Source organism: Plasmopara halstedii, assembly GCF_900000015.1.
Source record: "Plasmopara halstedii genome assembly, contig: Scaffold_650, whole genome shotgun sequence".
NCBI lineage: Eukaryota > Oomycota > Peronosporomycetes > Peronosporales > Peronosporaceae > Plasmopara > Plasmopara halstedii.
The window spans coordinates 509627-532695 of NW_020187567.1; the positions used below are offsets into that span (position 1 = coordinate 509627).

At 43.5% G+C, this 23069-nt stretch overlaps 3 protein-coding genes across 3 annotated transcripts; all 3 read right to left on the bottom strand.

Annotated features, from left to right (window-relative positions):
- Positions 1–5041: 5041 nt before the first annotated feature.
- PHALS_12754 (croquemort-like mating protein) lies at positions 5042–7219 on the bottom strand (the record flags this gene model as incomplete). The annotated part of the gene is made up of 1 exon (XM_024728369.1): positions 5042–7219. The coding sequence occupies one exon, from the start codon at positions 7217–7219 to the stop codon at positions 5042–5044; it is 2178 nt and encodes a 725-aa protein (XP_024578853.1).
- A 549-nt stretch (positions 7220–7768) lies between these two features.
- On the bottom strand, positions 7769–9105 carry PHALS_12755 (uncharacterized protein; the record flags this gene model as incomplete). Its single annotated transcript, XM_024728371.1, has 2 exons — positions 7769–8820; positions 8889–9105. The coding sequence occupies 2 exons, from the start codon at positions 9103–9105 to the stop codon at positions 7769–7771; spliced, it is 1269 nt and encodes a 422-aa protein (XP_024578854.1).
- Positions 9106–14232: 5127 nt separating this feature from the next.
- On the bottom strand, positions 14233–14469 carry PHALS_12756 (uncharacterized protein; the record flags this gene model as incomplete). The annotated part of the gene is made up of 2 exons (XM_024728372.1): positions 14233–14274; positions 14338–14469. The coding sequence occupies 2 exons, from the start codon at positions 14467–14469 to the stop codon at positions 14233–14235; spliced, it is 174 nt and encodes a 57-aa protein (XP_024578855.1).
- Positions 14470–23069: the final 8600 nt, after the last annotated feature.

Genomic DNA, 23069 nt, shown 5'->3' on the forward strand with positions numbered 1-23069 from the left:
TTGTCCGTTATCAGATCTAATTGATGCTACTTCTATCCTCACATCTTGTACCTCTTCCTTCATCTGTAGCATCATCTCCCACATTTAACGCAATACTGCTGCTGGAGTGAGCTCTTCCTTCTTGTCCGTCACATTGTGAATGACATTATCATTCTATTGTGATAAGCTCATAACCTGTTGAACTAAATCGTTGGCCCGATACGCTACTTCTGCGCAAAATGCTGTAATTGACAGATAGGAGGGAAGGACCTGGTAGTTTGAAGGTAAGTTTTCAAGTGAATGTATCCTGCTTTAAGCTATGTAATTATGCAAATAGTTGGGAGTTTCATAGCTCCTTCTGGTTTACTCAGGTAAAGACTTAACTTGTTTCCAGCATCCACCACCACGTCACGTCTACACATTTGTAGCATTAAATGTATACTCGGCAAAGAAGAATGACCAACTTGCTTTTTTATGTGAGACGCTGTTGCTGTCCACAATGACGCACGATTTGTATCATCGGTTTGAAACCAAGCAGATGCGACCTGAACTCGACCAATGGCAGCTGCCTTCTTTTAATAAAGATAATAATCGTTTGCAGCGGCTTTTGGTTGACCAGGCTCAAACGTGATTACGCGTTTACGCCCATTAGTATCTTATTGAAAGCAAAGCACAGCCTATTGCAAAGGCGGAACCGTCATATATGATGAGGAATAGCCGCTCTCGATTCAAGATAGCCAGAACACAGGACACACATAACAGCTTAATGGCTACCTCATTCGCTGCACCCCAATACTATTTTTCAGAAGAGATATAATCGGGGTCGTGTCATGTTGGCATAGTTTGCATTGTGCTGGAAGAAGAAATTGTCCAGGCCAAGCCTTTCTCATGCCATTTGTAGCCGAGACACCTTTTTTTGGCCGATATACAATGACATTGATCTTGCTGGGTCTGTTTGCGAGCCCCGCTATTCAATGAAGCCATCCAGAACGGGGATCTCGTCGACCTTAAGAACACACCTGTCGATGTTAACGGAAACCTATATTGAGCACACACAGGAGCACCGCTTGCAAGTGTATCAAGGGATTCCCCACAATCGACTTCCCGTGATCTGCCCGACTATGGACAAATCTCCTGTTGGAAAATAGGGTTGTTTATAGCTATGTGGCCTAAAACGCTATGTCACAAGATAGGTTAAGGTCGCTGGTGCATCCGACAGTCCCTTTGGCATAACTAGCCACCCCCGGAGCATCTCACCAGGAATATTTAACGCAATAAGAGGGATATCGCTATCTCTAATTAGCAGATGATATTGACCATCAACTTGGTCGAAGACATTATAAAGTGCAGCCGGTCATGCTGCTTTGCAGCGCATCCTTTCTAGAATCCGCGTTTGCAGCAAATGGTGACCAACGTTAATTATTATGCTTATTTTATGCATGCACAATCTACCACTTGTTGCAGGTCTTTCTGACCCAGAAAGACAGTCGCGCCGATTGTCTTCATTTCTCTCTCTCTCTGAAAAATGCTTGTTAGGGTTGTCGCACTGCTACCTTTAGTAACATGGATTGCCATGAGACGCAATCCTCGGCTTCAAAATTAAATACGCATTCTTCCTTATGTGCGAAACACGCGCGACCGGATTTTTGGCACCAGGTCGTGAAATATCCTTGAGAAACAATATAAAAATTTCCGTAGAATGCTTGAGAAAAGTGGTCCCTTTCTTCGCACTGAGTGCTCTACAAGCGTCCCCAATGACCGTTTCATCCATGATGGATACTGAGATCAGCTTTTTTCAAGTGTTCTCGCCGTGTCGGTAATCATATCGAATTTGGTCTCTACAATGCCTCCCCGTCCCATCTACAGGTATCAACAGTCGCGTGTCTTTCGTTATCTGCACATAACGCCTGGCTCTATCAGGACTTTTTTCGGTTACAAAAAAAGCGATCTGTCAATATGTCATGCGACTCTAATCGCTCTAAGCAAGCGTCGTCCATTCAGGGCTGATTCCTGTTGACCATGACTCCCCTGAGGCTTGAATGGTCCCAGCACGAGGTAAACGATCGTTTTTCACCCTCATTAGGCGCAGTGCGATCCATTGGGACTTGACATCTTAATGTAAGGGTCTAGTGTCCACCGTTGCGTGGGAGCCCGACTCTGCATAGATTGAATGACGCATGCAAGGCACAGACGTTGTCACACTCTCACATATAAAACATCTGCGACTACGGTGGAGCCACCCAACAGCTGGAAGATCGACCTATTCCCTCTCCACATTGAGACAAATAGCTTCAGGTGCGCTCGTAAAGCATTCTTTCCCTGCGCTTGCTTCTGCCCTAGCGGCATGAAAGTTGTATTCACATTGAATGAGCCGCCCACTTTTCCTCGAAAGCGGGTGTGTGTGCGAAGAAGGTTTTGATGCAAGCGACACCAGGTTGAAGATTTTCATGAAGATGGAAACTGTAAAAGCCTCCGAGAGAGCGTCAGATGCTGTTGCGACAATTAGATTTATCAAATTCTGGACATAGTGCGTTAATTCTCGCTTCTCTTTAAGCGCTGCCAAGGGCTTTAAGTGCACCAGATACCCCTGATTAAACGGGGCGAACAGATTTGTCCAAACTTCGTTTAGACTGACACATTTCACGTTATTGTCTATTTTTACCTTGGAGATTACAAGAGCGAATCCATGGCTATATCAATTTACATTACGCAGATGGAGTTATTTTCTCTGTCTTGGACCCCAAACGCCTGAAAGGTCATAACCAGCCGCCTCGCGGTAGGAATCAACTATTTCTATACCGGCGGCCGGTCGGGGTGAGTTACTCACGCAAAAATTGTACCTTTCCGGAGAAGCAGAAGGGTACCTTACCAGTGCATTTTCAAAGCTGGTGAGCACATCCAGGAAAGTGATCACCGCTTCATACCCTTTCGCTGCCAAAATAGTGATCCTATTACACTCAAGCTACATACAAGCTTTTACTTCTGCAGGCCAAGTACACAAACATTTCATGTTCTATTCTCGCAGAAGGTGCTGTCTTCTTATGACTTGGACGTGGGATTGATTACAAGTACCATTAAGTGCAACGGGGTTGTCGTGCGCTTTGAAGGGAATTTTTGACTCTCAGAATCCGAGTTAAAAACCGCACATTGATTAGAATCGTGCGCTCCTACCAGGGAGATACTAGTGAATATGCAATACAATTGCACATTGTAACTTGAATTTTATAAAATTTGCACATGTTGAATTCAATACAGCTGTATTATATGTGTAAGGGTAAAGTGCAATAGCCGCCTCGTTACGACAGACGACATGTCGCTAAAAAAGTCACTACTATTGCGAGCACCGCAAAAACCCAGAAATGTTGTGGATGGTAATCAAGAAGATTTTTAAATTGTATACCGCGAAAGTGCAGCGGGGCTGCTGTAGCTAAGCGCTTGAGGAAGCGTACCTTAGGTCACCGACCTTTCGTTCTTTATAAGAACCAAGTATGAGTTAGCGGATGGCAATTCGCTTACTCGAAGGGTTTTCATTGCCTTCCCAAGGCTAAATTGACTCTTTGGTTTCAATTCAAAACTGATTTTTATTTATTTTTCTATCCAATTATAAAAGTTTAGATTTAACTATGTACATATATATATACACTAAATATATATAGTAAAATCTAATTACATGCATAAATACTGGCTACCTAGCCCCGTAACCGTATTCTTGTTTGGATGTGGTCACACCATGCACATCTCGTATGACACACACACCCCTGTTATCAGGGTTCGTGTAAGCCCGCTACAGAAAGTCACCCGATAAAACAGCTCGTAAAATCATCGTGATACTGTTACATTCAGAGTTCAAAGACAGAAAGGATTGCAATTTTGTAACATAAGCATCTTTCTTGGTAGCTGAGCGTTTAAAGTTGATGATAAAATGTGACGGGTCACACGGCACCTTGCACAGAGGAAGGTTAACTTCCAAGAGTATACAAACTCTAAGTGAACGGCAGTTCACAGATCCTTGGTCAGAGGAACGTTAACCAAATTTAGTTAGTTTTAAGACTGAATATATTTATAGGTGTTCCTTAATGTTTTCCTATTACATGACTCTCAAGCCATGTACCCATCAAGTAGCTGAGGTTGCGTAGAAGTAGCGTATCGGGCCACCGATTTAGTTCAACAGTAGTATCATTGATGCTGTGTGTAATATAGGCGATTAATTGAATCAACCAATTCTTATAAGTTTACATACAGCCAAGTATCACGTGCACCATATCGAAGACTTTTGAAATACAATTGCGTATCTTAAACCATCGGTACGTTTCTGTCAAATCATCCTGAATTGTGGTTCGTATCAAGCAACCTTCTTACTTGAGCACGCTTCATATTCGATTAGACAGCTCTAAAAAAGTCTAAATTTAAGTTGTTACTTCTTGATATAAGGCAAAGTTTAGGAAAAAAAACTTACAATAGTCAACAGGTAGATGATTGCATCAGCTTAAAATCGCATCTCTCGAATAGTATCGATTATCAAGAATAGGCCGTCGAGAATGCTGTGCACTTGTCACAACTTTGCAGAATATATGACATCTAATTCTTTGTCAAGTAGGAACAACTGAGGACCAAACTTAAAAAAATGACGTCAACGTACGCCTCTATCAATTTTTTCCGTATACATGTCTGCATCTGTGCAAGTTTCGTATTCTACACTAGCCCTTGAGATGCGTTAGGCGTGATGGGTTGCATTTTGACTGGCACAGCAACGATTTCTGGATGCGACGAGTCGGCTCGACGATACGAGTCAGAGCTCTGCCGTCTGCGTAAGTTTTCATCGCCTGTGCAGCACGAGAAGCCACGGTCTCCACAGCTATGTCGCGAGCATACTTGACATACCGGGGAGCAAAGTACCTCGATACATGTGATGTAGCAACCAGCGCAGACCGCGCTGCAGCACGTGCCACAACAGTCGTCGTCCATTGTCCGATTCCCAATTTTGGGAAACGTTAAATTGTTAAATGTTAATTACTGCTGAAACAACTGCTTAAGGAATCAATCACAAGTTACAGCCCTTTATTTATATGTAGTGCAGCTCTTTGGCCTGTACTTTATGACGACGCCAGAGGAGTAGCCCTCCGCCCAATTCAAGGACGCCCACAACAATTAGTACGATGAGGGCCGGCAAGAAAGTTTTGACAAACGTCAGCGTGCTTTTAAACTTGTCTAAGATACTGTCCTTGGCCTCAGCTGCCTCTTCTACCCAGTAGGTAGGCAAAATCACCTCCGTTTGCAAAGTAGGCCAGACCAAGTCACTCATAGACGCATTCGATACAGCACTTGATCCCGCTACAGCAAACGAGATCTGAGAACGTTTTCGCACTCTCAAAGTTAGTCCCGTGCCGGCTTCAATATCAAGAAACGTGGTATATGCCTTGCGAAAACTATCAACAAGACTACCATCCGACTCGTACATAATATTAGCCGTCATGACTGTACCTTCAGAATTAATCATTTCCACAGCTTCGAGCAACGATGTGTCACTGTAGATGAAAAAGGGACCGGATAAATACGTAAGAAAACCGGTAATGAAACTGAGTTGATGTAACCCATCCAATGGAATCCCTGTTCCAATCGCGGCATTCTGGTCGGTATAATTAAATGTATTACTTGGGGTACCAAAGCGGTGCAGCGAGACGCCATTCAAGTCCACTTTAGTGTTCATGTTTGCGAATGTAACGGAGCTTTTGATTGCACCGGAGTATAAGGCCAATGAGTCGGCAGTTGTGTGTTTGGCCATACCGTGGATAGTAACACCTCCCGGTTTCAGCGCTGCGCCATCGGTACCCGAGACATTATAGCACGTGATGTTAGCAACGGGAGACGCACAATTAGCATAGCGTGAGAACGCGTTGAGTTCAGCTAGTGTCGGGTTTCGACGTTCATTGAGATCAGCCCATATAGGTGCGACGGTAAAGCCATTATACTCGACATATGTCCCGATTTTAGAGTCGTCGTCGCATCCTGTGCGTTTAACGTGACGCTGAAGTGTTGATGCGTTTGGTGCGACGCGCGAATAATCCAACCCAGAGCTCTCTACTGTACCGGGAAGAGGAGCAGCACAGAGGCCAATGGTTTCACATAAACGACACGTTGTAGCTACAAAGCTCGTGGCCTCTGTCTCGCCATATTTGGCGGCGTAGATAGACTCAATTAGACCACACGTGACAGTATTGACAGCCATGAGAGCAGCGCCTTGAGCGCATTGAGTACAGGCTGTGGCGATATTTAAACAGCTGCTCCCACTACAAGACGAGCACATAGCGTTCATGCTGGTTTGACATGTATTAATATAGTTGGCACCAAGCAGGAGACCAGCCAACATACTTGGGTAACCCAAGGCCCATTGTGTAGCCAAACGTTTAACAAAGAGACCATTGAACGCAAATCCAGAGAGATCCAAGTGTGCTATTGCATTAGGACCAGATGTTAAAAATTGTAGAATGCTTGTGTTGGTGGTTACCGTCTTCATAGCCACTGGATCCAGCGAATTTAGGCCATTCAACCAACGCATCATTTGTTCACCAGACTCGTTTACAATTGCAGTAATCTCACTGAGAGAGGCATTCAAGGCAAACGACTGGGCTGCAATTGTAGCGAGTAAATTGAATTCACCGCCTGTGGCCGCGATAGCGCTGAAGTATCCAGTATCAAAGCTTATGATCTCATCTGTGTCAGAGCATCCAGCGCAGCTTTTGTCAGTCTCGTAGGTGTGGTAGGTATAAGTTTTGTAAGAAACGGTTGACGCATCATTTGACAAGACTACGTCCAATTTGATCTCGCGTCGTCGGTAGACGTAAGGACCCATTTCTTGGACTTGTAACTTGGTGTTCGTAGCGAGAAATTCCTCGGCGTTGGTGGCATTAAACATGTACATGGACACGTAGTACGGCGAGCAATCGTCACAGTCACCGAACGGATCCACGTAATTTTCTTTCAAAACCTCGGATGTGGTACAATACACGATGTCGTCCTCTAGAGCTGCACCGACGATTGCAGGAACTGCTGTACCATACAAGATACTACCAAGAACAGACAAAGAACCCATGACAATGAGCGTGATTGCCCAAGCCTTTTGACTGCAACAGCGTCGACGTTGAAGCGACTCGTCTTCATTTTTGGCTACGACATTTGGAGACGATTTTTCGAACGGTTCGAATGCCGTAACGCTCTTAGTTCTCGGACTCTCTGTCTTCATATTGTTTAAGAAAAGTGAGGAATAACCGTCGATGGCAGGAAGAAAATGCGCAAGTGATGACCGACAAAGGAGACGATATTTAAGAGAAACTTGAAATTGCTTAAGATCTAATGTAAGGATTCTAGTCTCGGGTCATCATGAAGCACATCATAATTGAGAACATAGCAAAACCTATTGCAGAGGTATGGCTGCAGTGTATACAAGAATACTGATGTATCCTCGTCAATTAGACTTCCGTACATATTCGGACAAAGTGTAGAGTCAGCAGGCGTCGTTGGGTTACGGGTACGACTGACGTGCAATTTGTGAGTGTGTAATACTGGTGCATACAGTGGTATTAGTTAGGTCCAATACGTCTATGTACAACTGTATCACAACCTTCTCTTTTTTTCTATATACACGTCACCAAAATATATGTTTTCATATAAGACATTACTATTTTCAAATGTATTATTAAAATGCAGGTGTATACTTGTATGCCAAGTACTTTTTGTCTACAAATGCACATCATCGTGCTTGCCATTTTATATGGTGGCCAAGAAACAATCACTAGCGTGCGTCCTTGAGTTTCTTTAATGCTGCCAGTGCTGGTAGCTTGACGTCATTTGTAGTGTCTAGTAGATGCAAAAAATTGGCCTGAAGGTGCGTCGACTTTTTAAGGACTAGCTCTGTCTGTGCTAATTGCTCTTTTGCGCTCCGTAATTCCTCAGTTAAAGCATTAAACCGCTGTTGGTCAAACTTGGCCTTGATCATGTGCTTTTGTAAGCGGCGCGTATACACGTAGTGATAGATATTTTCATATTCGTATTCCTGATTCGTGATGCTCCACCAAGCGTAACCAATAATTGAGACACCAAAGCCTGTAAAATACGTCACTGGTTCCATGATATCCCATGAAAAATGAATAAATGACAACCAAAAATAAAGTCCAAAAGCACCGACAAGTGAGGTTGAAAGTCCGTACGAAATGCGGTTAGCTTGTCGCATTGCTGTTGTTTCGAGTTCGCGACGAAGATTCGCTAGTGCTACATGCTCGGGTTCTAGTGCTTGGATTTTTAACAATAATGTTGCTCGCTGTTGCTGAAAAAGCTGTGAAGACAACGGTAACAACCCAATCGATTCTAGATACGAATCGAGAATACTGCGTGGTTGTAAGAAAACAGAATGGGTTAAATCTTCCTCGTCCGATTTACCAAAGTAAAAGAGTAGTCCAGATTGATGAAAAGCTTGGAGAACTTCTGGTGCTTGTTTTTTTGGAATGCCGCGCTCCCGACACATGGTAATAAAGTCTGGATAACTTATTTTCCACTTACCGAGACGTTCTAAATCACTGCGTAGCAAGATAATGGCACTTTTCTGAGCGACAGACCGCACATCAAGATCGCCATCATCTGCTAAACTCTGGTACGCACTGCCAGTAAAAACTGGAGCTCGAACCGGTAGAACTTGGTCGTTAAGTAAGAGCTCAAAGTCGTCAGTTAGAACATTTTGCAATGTATCTTCAGGCTGAAACTCTTCACCTCTCGTCGATCGAATGGTTACACTTTGGATTGACTTGTCTTCAGCTTCGATCTGGGTGATGATATCGGCTACAGTGGTTTCTATTTAGTCGACCGCACTGCAAGTTAATATCTTATTTATTATATTAGCAGAAATAATACAATAATACCTGGAGGGATACTGAACACGCGCTCTTCGTCGAATCCGTTAAGTGGTAGTGGAACTGCTAGCGTGCATGTTCCGTTGTGGTATTTGAGTTCGATGGCACGAGCTTTTCCGTACTGAAGTGGAGAGGTGGTAGTAATTGCACGTGATGATATATTATAGCGAGCACGCGATATCCGGCGGACAGGGATCATGGTGGAAAAGAAGACACGACGCCACATGCTGCACGAAGGCAGGATACCTTGCGAAGTACGTACTCAAGCAATCGTCTATTTGTAAGCAAACTGCTACCGGTTTTGTGATGGCTATTTAGATCAGTGAGATCTTGATACCGGTATCTAAAATGCCACTTTAAATATATTCTCTTACATAAGTAACCCTGTATTTTGTAATATAGCTCTGGTAAGACATGAAGAGTAATTTTCTCGCTTCTGTGCACCAGTAATAGTGTTGTTTCTCCATGTTTTATGTCTACGCTGTTAGAAGGCCGAAGCCACTCACTGCCAATAAGCTTTCGCAACTATTGTTGGACAGGAGCTGTGGAAGGTTAGCTAAGGGCTTGGATTGGCAAAATCACATGTTGTTCTACAATTTGAAGAGAAGTGTCATAAGCAATGGCGTCATTCAACAAACGAAGGCTCTGTTTGTAGCTGATTCTAATTAAGGTACCTGATTCTGATTTGTCATATTTCAGTGCCGTACCTTGGAACTTGCGCAAGAGTGCGTCCAAATGAACGAGCGTCAATGTATCAATGATCCATCAAGTCTTAACAAATGATGAATGACATTATCAAATCAAGAATGGAAATATTGATCTGCATATTCCCTAATTTTTTAATTTACGATACTAAAAATGTCGATAATTTACGATACTAGATCTGTCCATTTTTTATATAGCTTAAGTAACTAACCCAGAAAGTGTCATCCGCACGATTTGCAGCTGCAAAATGAAGTTGTAAAAACTGAAGCAAGCGGAAAATGGAATAGAGTTTTGAATTTCCGCTGCATAGCACAAACTGTTCAAAGTCGAACAGTTTTCCTGTATCTTGCAGAATAGGCATAAACGTCGAGTTCTTGACAGCCATTTGGAAAAGTCAATCATGCTAATCTCCGGACTCTAAATCCAATCTCAACATAAAATCAAGAGAAAATTGCGTTGTGTCTCTCTTTCGTTTTTGTGTGGGTGTTAGCCTTGTTTGCTTATTTAAGGTGTTATGGTGAGTGTGCAGCAGGATGCAAAATATGATGTGGGTATATGTTGGGCCCCTATTCTAGCCACTCAATGTATATACCCTATTGACTCCAGCCTATCAGCAACTAGAATTGTCATAATCAGAGCCGTACCATGTGTTGCCATCAGCCTGTCCAGCATGAATTCTGTTATGTACCCAACTTAAAGCAAGCACTATGAATCCACTCGGGGTGAATTAACAAACACAACTTATCGAAATTGACATGTACGATAAGCAGTTCTTCACTTCGAGCATTGCGTTTCATCAAAAAGGCCATCATTCATTCGTACGGCAAACGTAGATTTCTTTCACCAAAATAAAAAAGTACACAATGAGCCACAGAAGAAAATTAACGACCGCAGTTTGTTTAGTGTCTCTGTTCTGAGTGACGAGTATTCTAGCTGCTGGTAAGAAACATCAAAGTATCTTTTACTGCAGTAGAGTGCTGCAAACACAATGCTCTGGGAGTGGCCAAAACGCCACGCGAACTGTCTAACACACCACAGACGCTCAATCGTCTGGTGATATAGCTGATCAAGCCACATCATGCTTATGCACATACTAACTCGACGGTGTATTTGTACATCGCCATGCAGAGCAATGGAAGTCGGATGTAGATAACAATAAACACATGCAGGCAGTGTTAACACCTCATCATGCCATACGGAAGATACAAACAAGTATGTATTTGGCTTCAACACATTTCCCATTCTGGGTTACTTCCTAGGAGGCAGAACCGATATATTGGTCCGGCGATGATAAGGATTGTTGTAGATTAGTCAGTCTCTCTGTTCCGAAAGAGCTTGAGGTAGTGGCTTGGCTTTACTGACTACACAGTGCAAACTATGCCGATGGGTAGACCTCGCACCTCCTTAGAAAGGATGTCAAATGTTGGTGGGGCGCTGTCGAAGAGGAAGTTTTTAAGCGGTGATAGAAGATATCATGTATTCCCCGATCCTGATTCCTTAAAATCCAGATCATCCATAATGTCGTCTGTGACGTTGCAGTATGCACCGCTTCACTCCAAGCAGATGCTAATGGACATGAGCGGATGATGAAGTCGGAATCATGTCAGCCTAAAGCTGCTGAGATGCGACACAGTGATCACGTGAAGGAGGTACGCCTCCGTCACGCTTAAGTTGCACCTGCTTGGCTCCAATCCGTTTGTGATCTCAACGGATTTGCGATGTTGTTCGTGCCGACGTCGTCGCCATATCTCTTACAAAAGATGATAGATGGCTAGTCTTCTGTATCTAAAACATATTTGTGGCAAGGTATAAAACAGGCCGGCTGTATATGGAGGCGGATGCGCAATCGCGTCACACCCCGCTTTAGATTATGCGATAGATACGGCGCTTATTAAGGCGGTGTATCGTACAGTATCACGGCCAAATGCAACATGTGTTGCATTGCTAAAAGCTTTGGGAATCATTGAGAACGCAGATGTTGCTTTATCTAACAACACGGTTTTATATCTGCAACCCAATCCTTTTTCTCAAGGCTTGCTGTATTACAACACTGACTTACATGTCACTCAGCGTAAAATGATAATTCACGATAAGGACCTCAAAAACGCACTATTGCACAAGGCATGTGATACCGCTTTGAGTGGCCACTTTAAAAGCAAGAAGGTACAACTTGGTGAGTATTGATGGCCCAACATGAAAACGTGGGAAAGAACACGTGTGCGCGCGAGAGAAAACTGTCAACAGACTAGATGGACGCAACATGTGGTGGCACCTTTAGCTAGTTTGCCAATACCGAGGAGATGTTGGCCTTCAATAGGTATAGACTTTTTATCTGGTAGTTCAACAGACGTAACCGTCTTTTGATCTCTGTGGATTGCTGACTCATCAAGCTGCTATAAACATCTATGCAGCTAGTTGGAATATAGATATGCTCTTTGCGACAAAGTTTTGCCGACATGGCAAACTAATAGTCATTGTATTGGAGTGAGATACACGATATACAAAAAAATTTCAGCAGATATTGTTCAAGGTTCTCAGCACCAGATTTGAGCATGTCAATAGGTGACCATCTACAAATAGGAGATCAGACGGATAGCTCGAATTGCGTTGTGCTGGATATTATTTAAAGTACTCGCGTCAAAATTCCACGATGCTGCGCAGAATTTCGCAGTGCATGCCTCGTCAGGCTTTGTCTTATTTTCAATAAATATCATAATAAACTCCATGGTGCCCTTAACAACGCCATAAAGTCGCTTTAGCCGCATCGAAGAGACCTTTCATTCATGTTTGACTTGTTGGAATCAGCCCATCTACACTTTGCAACAATATCACTAGTTTTATGTCGATGAAATTGGGCGTCATGCGTAGGGTGTGCGACGCTTTGACTGAGTGCTTAGACAAACACAAGCAGAACGCCGATACCAGCGGCAGGCGGATAAAACACTCATACGATGTGGGGTAATGTATGATTGGGCGCAATTTTTTCACTACACGTACAGTGTCTGTGGAGTATAAGACTGAGCTGTGACTGCGGTACCTCGGACCGATTACAGTCGTGGTGGGGATAGGATAAAGTATTTTTCTAGATGTCCGAAGAGAGTGCGAACAGATCCAAAGTTTTATTTGGGCTTACTGAAGCAATACCACAATTTTGCTGTAAAGCGCTCTACTGTAATCGGAGCAGCAGTTCCACCATTCCATATAGCCTGTCCATTCTTAACTTCAAAGCAGCGACTCAATTTTGTGTCGCTGGATGTATCCCATGTCAGACACTTAAATGATAAAGCTTTGACAGCAAAGTCGGGATCAGGATCGCTCCCAACCATGATGTACGCTGCGATAGCCACCAGAACCGAGAAAGCTCACTAGAAATAGTAGCTGGGGCGAAGACATTAGCCGGTACTGGGAGATGAGCAAGGAATATTAAAGCTTTGAAGTTTAACGGGCCTGTTACACTAGTGTAATTAACCATCTTTAGTGAAGTGGAAGGGGTACTGTCAATCAGATTACTCATGAACGATCGATATCCTGGTACGGCAAAATTGCTCTGGTGACGTTATAGCTTGTGACTACAAGCATCCTTGGCCTACATTCTCCTTGGAAAAGAGCCAGGATTGTCTGCCTCCGCGCTCCTTCCACTTGTGGGTGGCAACCGAACTAGCGGTGAGAATTTTCGTCGTTGATTGCTGTTACAGCTGCATCATGGAAACGAGCAGGACTGCAGCCAGCAAAAATTTGAGATGATGGATTGTCACTTTGCCGTCTGTCGTTCTTGGTCCAGGTTACTTTTGTTGGTAACGAAATAGACATACTTGCGGTTTTCATGAAGGGGTGTTTAACCACTTCCTGCCGATAGATAAAGTACAAAGTTTGGAGTCCGAGCAGCGGTGAGGCTACGAGCAGTAAGCGTCTCATCCTTGAGAGACGGATCTGCCGTGTTGCTAAATGATTGAAGCGTCACTACAACCGTTATAGTCGGAGAATACCTCGGCATCCCTAACGAGAATGAGATCAGTGCGTCAGTCGAAAGGACGACGCATTTCTGTCCACTGGTTAAGCAGATTCGACTTGGTGCACGGGAGGGGACTTCTAATGCAATTTTGCTTTGAAAAATAGCGCAGTGGTTACTCGAGAAGCATTCGCTTTTGCATAGTGTCTTAAGAAAATTGCTAAGCCCCCAGTATAGTCCATATCTTAGTATGAATGTAGTCGGTAAAAATTGTAATCATGTCTAGTAACTCTTTTGATATATGTATGTATCAAATGCAAATGTATACAATTGTCCAAAATTTCCATCGCGCATTGATGTAATTTCAGACATATAAGTACCGAAATATTGTGTATCATGAAGATGATGAAAGCACGAGAAGAAGGCATTCGTAGTACAAGTGGGCTGCTGGCTGAACGCCATATCATAAAAACTCAGTTATCAGAAATTATCAATATATAAAAATTATTTATGTAGTTTAGGATAGCAGAGAAAACTTGACGCATGGTTACGGAAAAGGATTTCGGGTTTGCTTCAGATTGGAGTCAACAAACCGTACCTCTCTACCCTTGTTAAAATAGACTCGTTTAATGAGACTTTCCTGGGTGTAAAGTGCACGGCATCTCTTTTGCGGAGGCAGGTCACCACGACATCTGCGGATTACAACAACAACACTTTGTCGCTCGAAGGGCGACTCATATACTAGAAAATGCACATTAGTAAGGATTGGATGTAGGTAGAGCAATTTAAATCAAAATTCATCACGTCATTTGTCAGACGATTATCACTTGTAAAATTTATCGTGCGTACAGCCATGACGCACTGTGAACGTGTAATTCGTACCGACGGTCGGCTTTTTACACGACGAGGTGCAAAGGCACGGGTAAAGTGCAACATGATGCGAGATGCCTAAAAATTATTGCCCGCCGAAGAATGTGCAGACTGGTACTTGCACATATGCACCGTGCCCTTAGTATAGATAAAAGAGGTGCGCACATCCCGACACCCTGCTAGGGCACAAAAAACCTTTAACTTATGTCTCCCCCACGGGCCTACATCGTATAATTCATCACCGCTTTTTGCATGAAGCGCTCTCTTACGAAGAGTCGATGATGAATGCCGCTATCATTACACCCGCGTAATGCGGAGTTTACAACCGCTATACTCATGCTCACAAACCATCTGGAGAATATATTGTAAAACTGAACATTGACGGTGGCTAAACTTCTTAAAATATAAGCTGATAAATGTTAATGTTTGGTTCAGATAACTGCTCATATCTAAATTACACAAATGAACCTTATTAACAAGCAATAGATCCGCCTCGTGTGAAATTTGGACACTTCGGTGGACAGGCCACAAGCTCTTTTCGATAAGACAGATCTATTTGCTATGTTATGATGCTATAAAACCACATACAGCTAGCTCAACTGGTAAAATGTGCGCTTCGTAAAATAAGGCTACTTTTTTCTTTATTGACTTTACAAACGTCCTTCATTGCAAGAAGCTACGCTTTTTATCCACAACGCAAAGGGTTTGCTGTGAGTCTAACTTATGAATATCAGACTCATCAAGCTAATGCTTAGGATGTACTCGTATGTCTCATCCAAGAGAACAGTCGAGTGCTTCTCAGGCAGCTGGATACCAAGTTCTCTCATAGTGACATATATTCAGAGTTATTTCTAGTCTAAACGAAAATGAAAATATTACTCAATTTTGATTCTTTACTGCATGACGTGAGCCTAATCGCTCGATTCCCTTCGGAACTTTCTTACAGTCTCATCGGCCTCGGGTAGCACAGATACTTTGGTACTTTGGAATTTTGCACAATAATGCTTTCAACATAATACGGTACGTTTCCTCGTTACACTCTAACAACCATTACGTGGACCTCAGTGTGGGTCGGTTTTTTAAGATATTGCTCAAAAAAAATTAAATGATTGGCAAGTAATTACTGCAGATATACCCATTCCTTAACTTGCATTTTACATTGCTTGTGTCTTAAGGTATGCACTGGAACTCTTGTCTAACCACATTCGGTGAGTCAACAAACCCCCGAGATGCAACAGACGACAGTAAGATTTTTTTTTGGCAAGAAAGCGGAAGTGTTATCAGTTGAGATTGGGCACAGTGAGTTTCCGTCCCCAAAAGCAGGTCGTTTGCCCTCGTTTAAAGCATGCGACAAAGCCGCTCTCAAAGAAATAGGTATTCCCCATAATCCGCGCTTCTAATATGCAAAATGGCGAAATTTCTACTTAGTTTTTGGGCGAAAAGTGTTATGCAACTTCTCCGTGCAACTCACGGCAATGTCCAGTGTGTTATTTAACTGGGCTTGAATCAGGATCATAAATGATTGATTGTGAATGCTGGAGCACAAAACGGTTTGAGGTAATTCATCACAAGTTGTCCGCCTCTCCGTAATAGACTTCTACACGTCTATAGGTGCGGACCTTCGCCCATTCAATGCGTGAAAAAATTGCATTCTGTTCCCGCGGGTGACAGTTCCGCCGGCACCTGGAGTAGCAACAGTTGAGTAACTTGGTTCTCTATGGGGTCCATAGTAAATGATATGAAACTGCCACAAGTTAATGCAATTGTTTTGTGCCATCGTTAAAAAAGCGTGTCATTTTCTTCTGTACGAGTCAGCATCATTAATGCAAACGATTTACGGGATTAGCGATGTCAAGGTAGAAGCTTATCACCTTAAGTTCTTGCCGTCAACAGTCTTGCTTGGCCTTGAGATTCTGGTATAAGTGCCGGCCAGAAGTCTCATGGACGGGCCGTGATTGTTTTATTCTCCGCTATACGAATTTCACGGCTTTATAAAGGTTGTGCTGGAAAACAGTCTGATTGATTGCAAAGTGTTCACTGCTATGGTCCTATTTGATAGTTTATTATACCAACTGCTCACGAGTAACAATCGCGGTGTTTTCTCAAAAAGGATACTTAAGGACGGCTGGTTATGTTCCATCGACTGTTCGACTGTCCTACACATCAGTGACGCTCGATCGTGATGAAGCTGTCCTCTGTTTGAACCGCATTGTGTTTATACATAGACCTGAAGATATGTTAATATTCGAATGATCACGAGGAACATTCCCGTTAACACTAGCGAGCACCGCTCGGCTGTATGCGCTTTACTTAGATGCTAGTTTTCTTTCGACAAGTGTGTATCTGACGACTGCTAGATACCCCTTTTACGATACCCCATTGTGAACTATGGTTTTGGGTAGATCCCTCGAAAAATCATCGCTATCATAGATGATTCGTACTCTGCATCCAAATGAGATGTGCTTCAATGTGATAAGTGAAGACACCACTTAGTGTAAGCAAAAATGTTTTGGGTGTCATTTAAAGCTATCCAACTTCAACATGATGACGAGTGCAAGTAAAGAAAAGCCTATGGCAAAGACTGAACCGTCGCAGACGACGTGAATTTGCATATGCAAATTTGGAACCACCAGGATCAGAGAGTTTTGAAGCTTTTCTTTACATTCTTGAGGGCCAGTTACTCTATTGCATTCGCACCTTGCCTTGCCATGGGACCATGCCTCGACTTTTTGGCACCAATTTGTCCATGTCAACCTCGGCACGCCCCGAAATGGACGGTCAAACGGAGCGCGTGAATCGAGTTCTGGAGGACGTACTGCGTAGTTACGCGACGTCGTTCAAAATGTGGAGTGGTTGTCCTCCTCTGTAGAGTTTGTAGTGAGAAACTCCACGCAGGTCTCGACAGGTCATTCACCATTTAATGTGAACAATGGTTTTCATCCTACAGTACCCGCTTCCATAATGGAAGAGGTCTCCACTTTAAGTGGGGGAGGAACTATGGCTATAGAGCCACAGTCAGACTTGAATAATGTCGAAGAGTGAAAAGCGAATTTTGGTTCAATGAGACCTCTAGACGACATGACAAGTCATAACGAACAACACGTCAAGGACTTTATTGTGAAAAGACAAGCCGATGTTCGATTTGTTTGAGACGCAATTGCGAAAGCTCAGGATCTGCAAAATTCACAAGCATATTAAAGCGGAAGGAGAAAAAGGTATATAAGACCAATGATCATGTACTAATCAGCACGACAAATCTGCCTGAACATGCAGTGTCCAGCTTGGGAAGCAGAAAACTTCTACTAAGATTCATTTGACCGTTCAAGGTGTTGAAATTCAACGGTGATGAGTATACATTGGCCATCTCTGCACAAATGCGCCTACACTCTACATTATATGTGGGTAGGCTGATATTGTATAATACAAGAGGATCGGCCGATCTTAGTCTACCTTTGGTAAATGATCGAGCTGATGAAGTAGTTTCTCCATTCGTCCACAAAGAGCTACCAACGCTTCACCCTAAAGATTCATCTCGGCATAGAAGCGCTGAAGGAAATCGAAGAATTGCTCCTTCACTAATTCCAACGCTTAAAATTGAGAATGGTACTCACCACAAAGTACCTCGAGAACAGAACCCGCATCTTCAATGCAGCGCAACAGGTGTTTGCGAGACCTCTCGCGAGATTTCTCTTCCTATCGGAGTCGAACAAGTTCATCAAGAACCTGTTGAAAGGTAGTTCAAAATGAGGCTCCAAAGCCGAGTATTGGGTGGATCAATCCGTTAAAACCTCGATATTGACTTCTGCTATGCAACAAAGCTCAAAAGGCTCTTGCGGTGATCTTCAGGCGTCGAACAACGCTGCTGCAATAGCTCATTTTCCTCGCGATGAGCGCATTTTCAACTCCAGAGTCGCTCAATCATTTCCATGTTCAGCTCCATCTCTGCTAATATACTCTCGTGATAGCATCGCTAGGTAGACGAGACGATTATCGATCGAAATGTCATCGTGCAAAGCAGCAATTGAACCATCAAGGCTTCTACAGAGCTCGGTGACGCGGCTATCCATCGGGCTCGGACACGTGGGAACCTCGTCAGGCTATAGAGTCTGATGACCCCTACGTGGCCCGCATCTACGAGAGTCGATTATCGTGTTGCTAGAGGCGACACTATGACGACCAGAGCTTGGTTTTGCTCGGTCGTGACTAGGAGTCCTGTTTTCGCCCACTCGGGGAAGCAGACGCTCATCGTTCTCAAGGCGGACAAATGTCCACCAGGATTTAAGCTTAGCTGCGATGGGCTGGGGCAAATCATAACCATTGTTGATCCGACGCCAACGAAAAAAACGTTCCCTGTAGAACCTCTTTTCTCCATTTCGGTTGAGAATGGAGGAAATGTCAAAGATTTCTGGAACCGTTTTTTGCCGATTAGGACGAAGAATCCTTTTTTATGTTGGCTTGTTCATTTGATTGCTTCGTTGTTGGTCGAAAAGAGAGCTGCTCCAGAAGGTCTGCAAAAGTCACAAAATACTTTTGATTTTTAAGGAGCGGTGATGTTATAGGCTACATATAGCCATTACATAAAGGTACCTTCAGTACGCATTGTGAGAACTTACAAAGAAGACTACAATATGGCGTTCACAAACGCACACGGGTTTTCTTTTATGAAGTCACAAACATTTTGTGTGATATATAATGCTGGTTCCTGCTTGGGGATCAGTACTGGTGACGCGACCGACGTGTCTCTCTGTCTTAAAACTGGGTGACGTAAGCCAGTCAATTCTACTGGATACTTTCCACGAAAATTATAGTTCAAGCCTTCGAAGTTCAAGCTCCAAACACCCAGAATCTTTTATAAGTTAGAGCTGAGTTTCAACCTCGGTACACCCTATTCTTAAAAACCAGAAACCCAAGGTATTATTAGTAAAACCTCTAGGAGCTATTGGGGTGTTTTGGATGTATCGAGGAACCATAATCATTTTTGTATCCTGCTGCAAATTTCCCTTAAAAGTCTAAAGTCGTTCTTCTTCCCTCCAAGTCGAAACTGTGCTTCTCCCTCCATGTCAGAAATCGCTTCCTCGTTGCACAAGCGTGTGTGTTGTTTCTAAGGGAATGTTTGTGAGCAGCGCCCTCTTACAGTCATACGCTGAGCGAGAAACGCTGGGGCTAGAAACAAAAGTAACAAAAGTAAAAAACAACTAAATCAGCATTTGCCGGTGACAGACAAATCATATTTTTTTACTTTGACTAAAACGTACCCATACATGTAGTGTTCGTACGTTCTAAGACGGAGTCGCGTAGAACAAAGAATGTGCTTTATTGGCTTAAACCATACCACGAGTTCTCTTTGTAGCAATATGACATGAAACATTATGATGAAAGCAAAGCAACGGCTGAACCATCAGCTGTCGCCGACCTACCTTCTGATCTAGGGAAGCGATCCGGTTCTGCGGCGCATGGGGGACTTAAAGCACTCCTTGCGATCGCAGAGCCAAATCGCTCGTCGGGATTGTGGCTCTACAGCCAATAATCTTTAAGAATCGACATTTTCCGTAATCTAGATGGTTCATATGAGCCACTAAATGAAGAGTCGTCCTCTTCCGGCACTGCTTGATAAGAATGGTGTTTTCAATTTCTCGGGAAAGGTCATTAACTGTAACCAGTGTCTAGCCAAGTGGAAGAAATGTTTGCATCTCAAAAGGCATTAAATTAGGAAACTTCACTTCAGCAATGTTTCTTGCGCCAATTTTTTATTAATGACTTGATGCGCTAGGTATCTTCAGCTACTGAAAAGTAGAGCCGGTGGATTGTGCCCTTCATCAACGGGTTCTACTCCTTGCATCCAGGTAATTTCAAAATCGGTCTTATCCATGGCGGATGATGACACTAGGTACTTACTTTTGTTGTTAACCGTTTCATTTTGGTGACTTGACTGCTTTGTAATTCACTTCATACATCCTCCGTGTTTACTTCTCGAATGTATTGGAGCTTTGAACGGGGATAATGAGGAAGTGCTCACAGCCCCAAGAGCAGTTCCGGCTACACCATCTCACATTTGTTTTTTGGTAAATTCTCTACAGTACCTCTGCCGAAAAGGATGGGTCCAATCTACGGTAGTGCTTATATTTTTCTATCGCGACAAGAGCGGATCCCCTGAACTACGTTTGAGCATGGTGCTGCTTACAAACACCCATCTCCACTGGCACCGACACATGATCCCACGACATTGAGCCGATCACACCTACCTTTTAACCGCCAGCTTACAGCTATAACCAAATGGCTCAGCAGTGATACACTTTGAGGACCGAGATATACGTTTGCAATCTTTTGCCTTGTCTCGAGATCTCGGCTCACTGCACTTCCATTCTCCCAAGCTTTACTCTGGGCACACGGCAACGGTCTTGATTATCAGATTGCTTCTGCTTTTTTGGACGTGGTGAGCCCACAGAATCTATTGGAGTCCCACGAGAACTGTGTATGGTACCTAATGCTTCGGATTAAATACAACAATTTATTAACATCATGCCATACCTTAATTGACATTTGAGGTCTACCGAGGCGCAATTTTGAAAGTATGACAACATTTTACGCGACCAAGTATTAAAAGAAAGGTAAAAAAAAGCCTCAAAACTATTTTTATCGAGAGGCGCACTGATATTGCATCAGCATTTTGCATCCTTTATGGTGTCTTCTTCCTAGCAGCTGCGCGCCGTTCGTAATCGCATGACGATTTTGAAACGATCAGATCTTTCATGGCCTTAAAAAGCCCGGAGTGGTGGTATCAGCAGCTAACAATCATGTATTGTGATCCCACCTCTCGTAGAAAGGATCAGTTTATTAGAGCTGGTTTTCATAGCACTCAACCTTTACATGGTACAACAAGAAATTTTGATGTCATTCCGAGAAGGGTTTGGCGGGCGAGGTTAATATTGGTTTATTGAGAGAGTAGGAGACACGCAGGGTGTAGATTCCACAGGTGGCATATCAACAAGCGTTAGTGTAATATTTATGAAATCTGACGACGGTAACGACGCTTGATCCTCAACCTATTATCGTAGACTTCGTAAAAAAAATCTAATAATACGTCCAGTTAAACCGGCATTGGATTGACTGAGCAAGACAGTCTCGCTTTGGTCAGCGACACCATTACCGAGAAAAGAAAACTAAGTTGTTTCGTGACAATATTTTTAATGGCATGCTTTGCAAAGGTTTTGTCCCGGATCAAGCTCCGCGCCTTACAATTACATTCTGGCAAATTTTCTCAGGGTGCTTGGCTCTGGATGGGACAAGTCCAATGGAGATCAGTTATATATCACTAGCATTCAGCATGTAATATCATCAAATCACTTCGATGAACAACCGCGGTGCAGAATTAAAATGGTCCAGTCGTTGACTTTGCATTGATTGACGCAGCACAAGGATTCTACAGATTTGAAATTATTTTATAAAGTAATATTTATTCCGTGTCCTCTAACACCGACACAACGTGGCTACACCTGGGTGCGAAGGGGTTGTTGATACGAATCGACTTGTTGATATCAGCTCGACTTAACTTTGACGTAATTGAACTCGAAGAAATTAAGCGTCTTGCGCCTGTATCACAATATAAATAAAGATAGAAAGAAGCAGCATACTTGTAACTGGGTTACACATACCCTGATTACAGGGGGGCGTCACACAGATGGGCATGGTGTGACCACACCCAAACAAGAATACGGCACGGGGCTAGATAGCCAGTAGTTATACATGTATTTAAGTTTTTCTATACATATTTAGAAAAATCTATGCGATAAAATTAGGCGGCTTTCCCGCAGATAAAACTAAATAAAGTCAGTTTTGGAATAAAGACTAAATTAGCCTTGGGTTAAGGCAATAATTACTCTTGGAGTTTGCGGATTGCGATTCGCTAAACTCGTTTATGCTTTAAGTACAGAACGAAAGGTTGGTTATCTAACTTACGTTTCCTCAAAGCGCAAAGCTACGGCAGCTTCGCTGTAGTTGGTAGCACTTGTAGTCAATCTACACATGAGCCGTCTAGACTGATCTTCTGTGAGTAGAACAGTATTCTTCTTTGCCCCAGGGCATGCAGGACGAGCTTAAAATGCTGATGTCCTTGCTTGGCCCTGAGGGCGTGCAACACCTTGCTGCGCAAGTTCCCGAGGCAATCGGTGCGCGTCTAGAGGCTTTTTCAAATTAAGAAATCCCGCTGCTAGTGCACCTGCAGCAGAAGACGTCTGCATCATTTGTGTCTATGACGCCACCGTCAGTGACGGATGATTATCTCCGCCCTAATCCGCTCATGATGAGCGTTGTCTTTGATGGGATGGATGGAGAGAACCTCCAGCTCTGGGTGAGAAAGGTCGAGATTCCATCGCATCCACCATGCTCCAGACCGAGCAATAGCGCGTAGCACTAGCCATCTCAAAGTTCGGTGGTCGAGCGCGGGAATCGGCACTGACGTGCGGCATTTCGGTCAAAGCTGCGCTTTTCTCCTGGGCGGAGCAAAATTTGCAGCTCGCACTGGTGTTCATGCCGCCTAATCAGGCATATCGCGTGCGATCGCTTTTTCTTGCCGCCCGACAGGGCAACAAGGAATTGGTGGCTTTGTTCGAGAGATGCGCACTCTCATTGCCGGGATGGCAGCAGATCCCCTTCCGGAGGCGGTCACA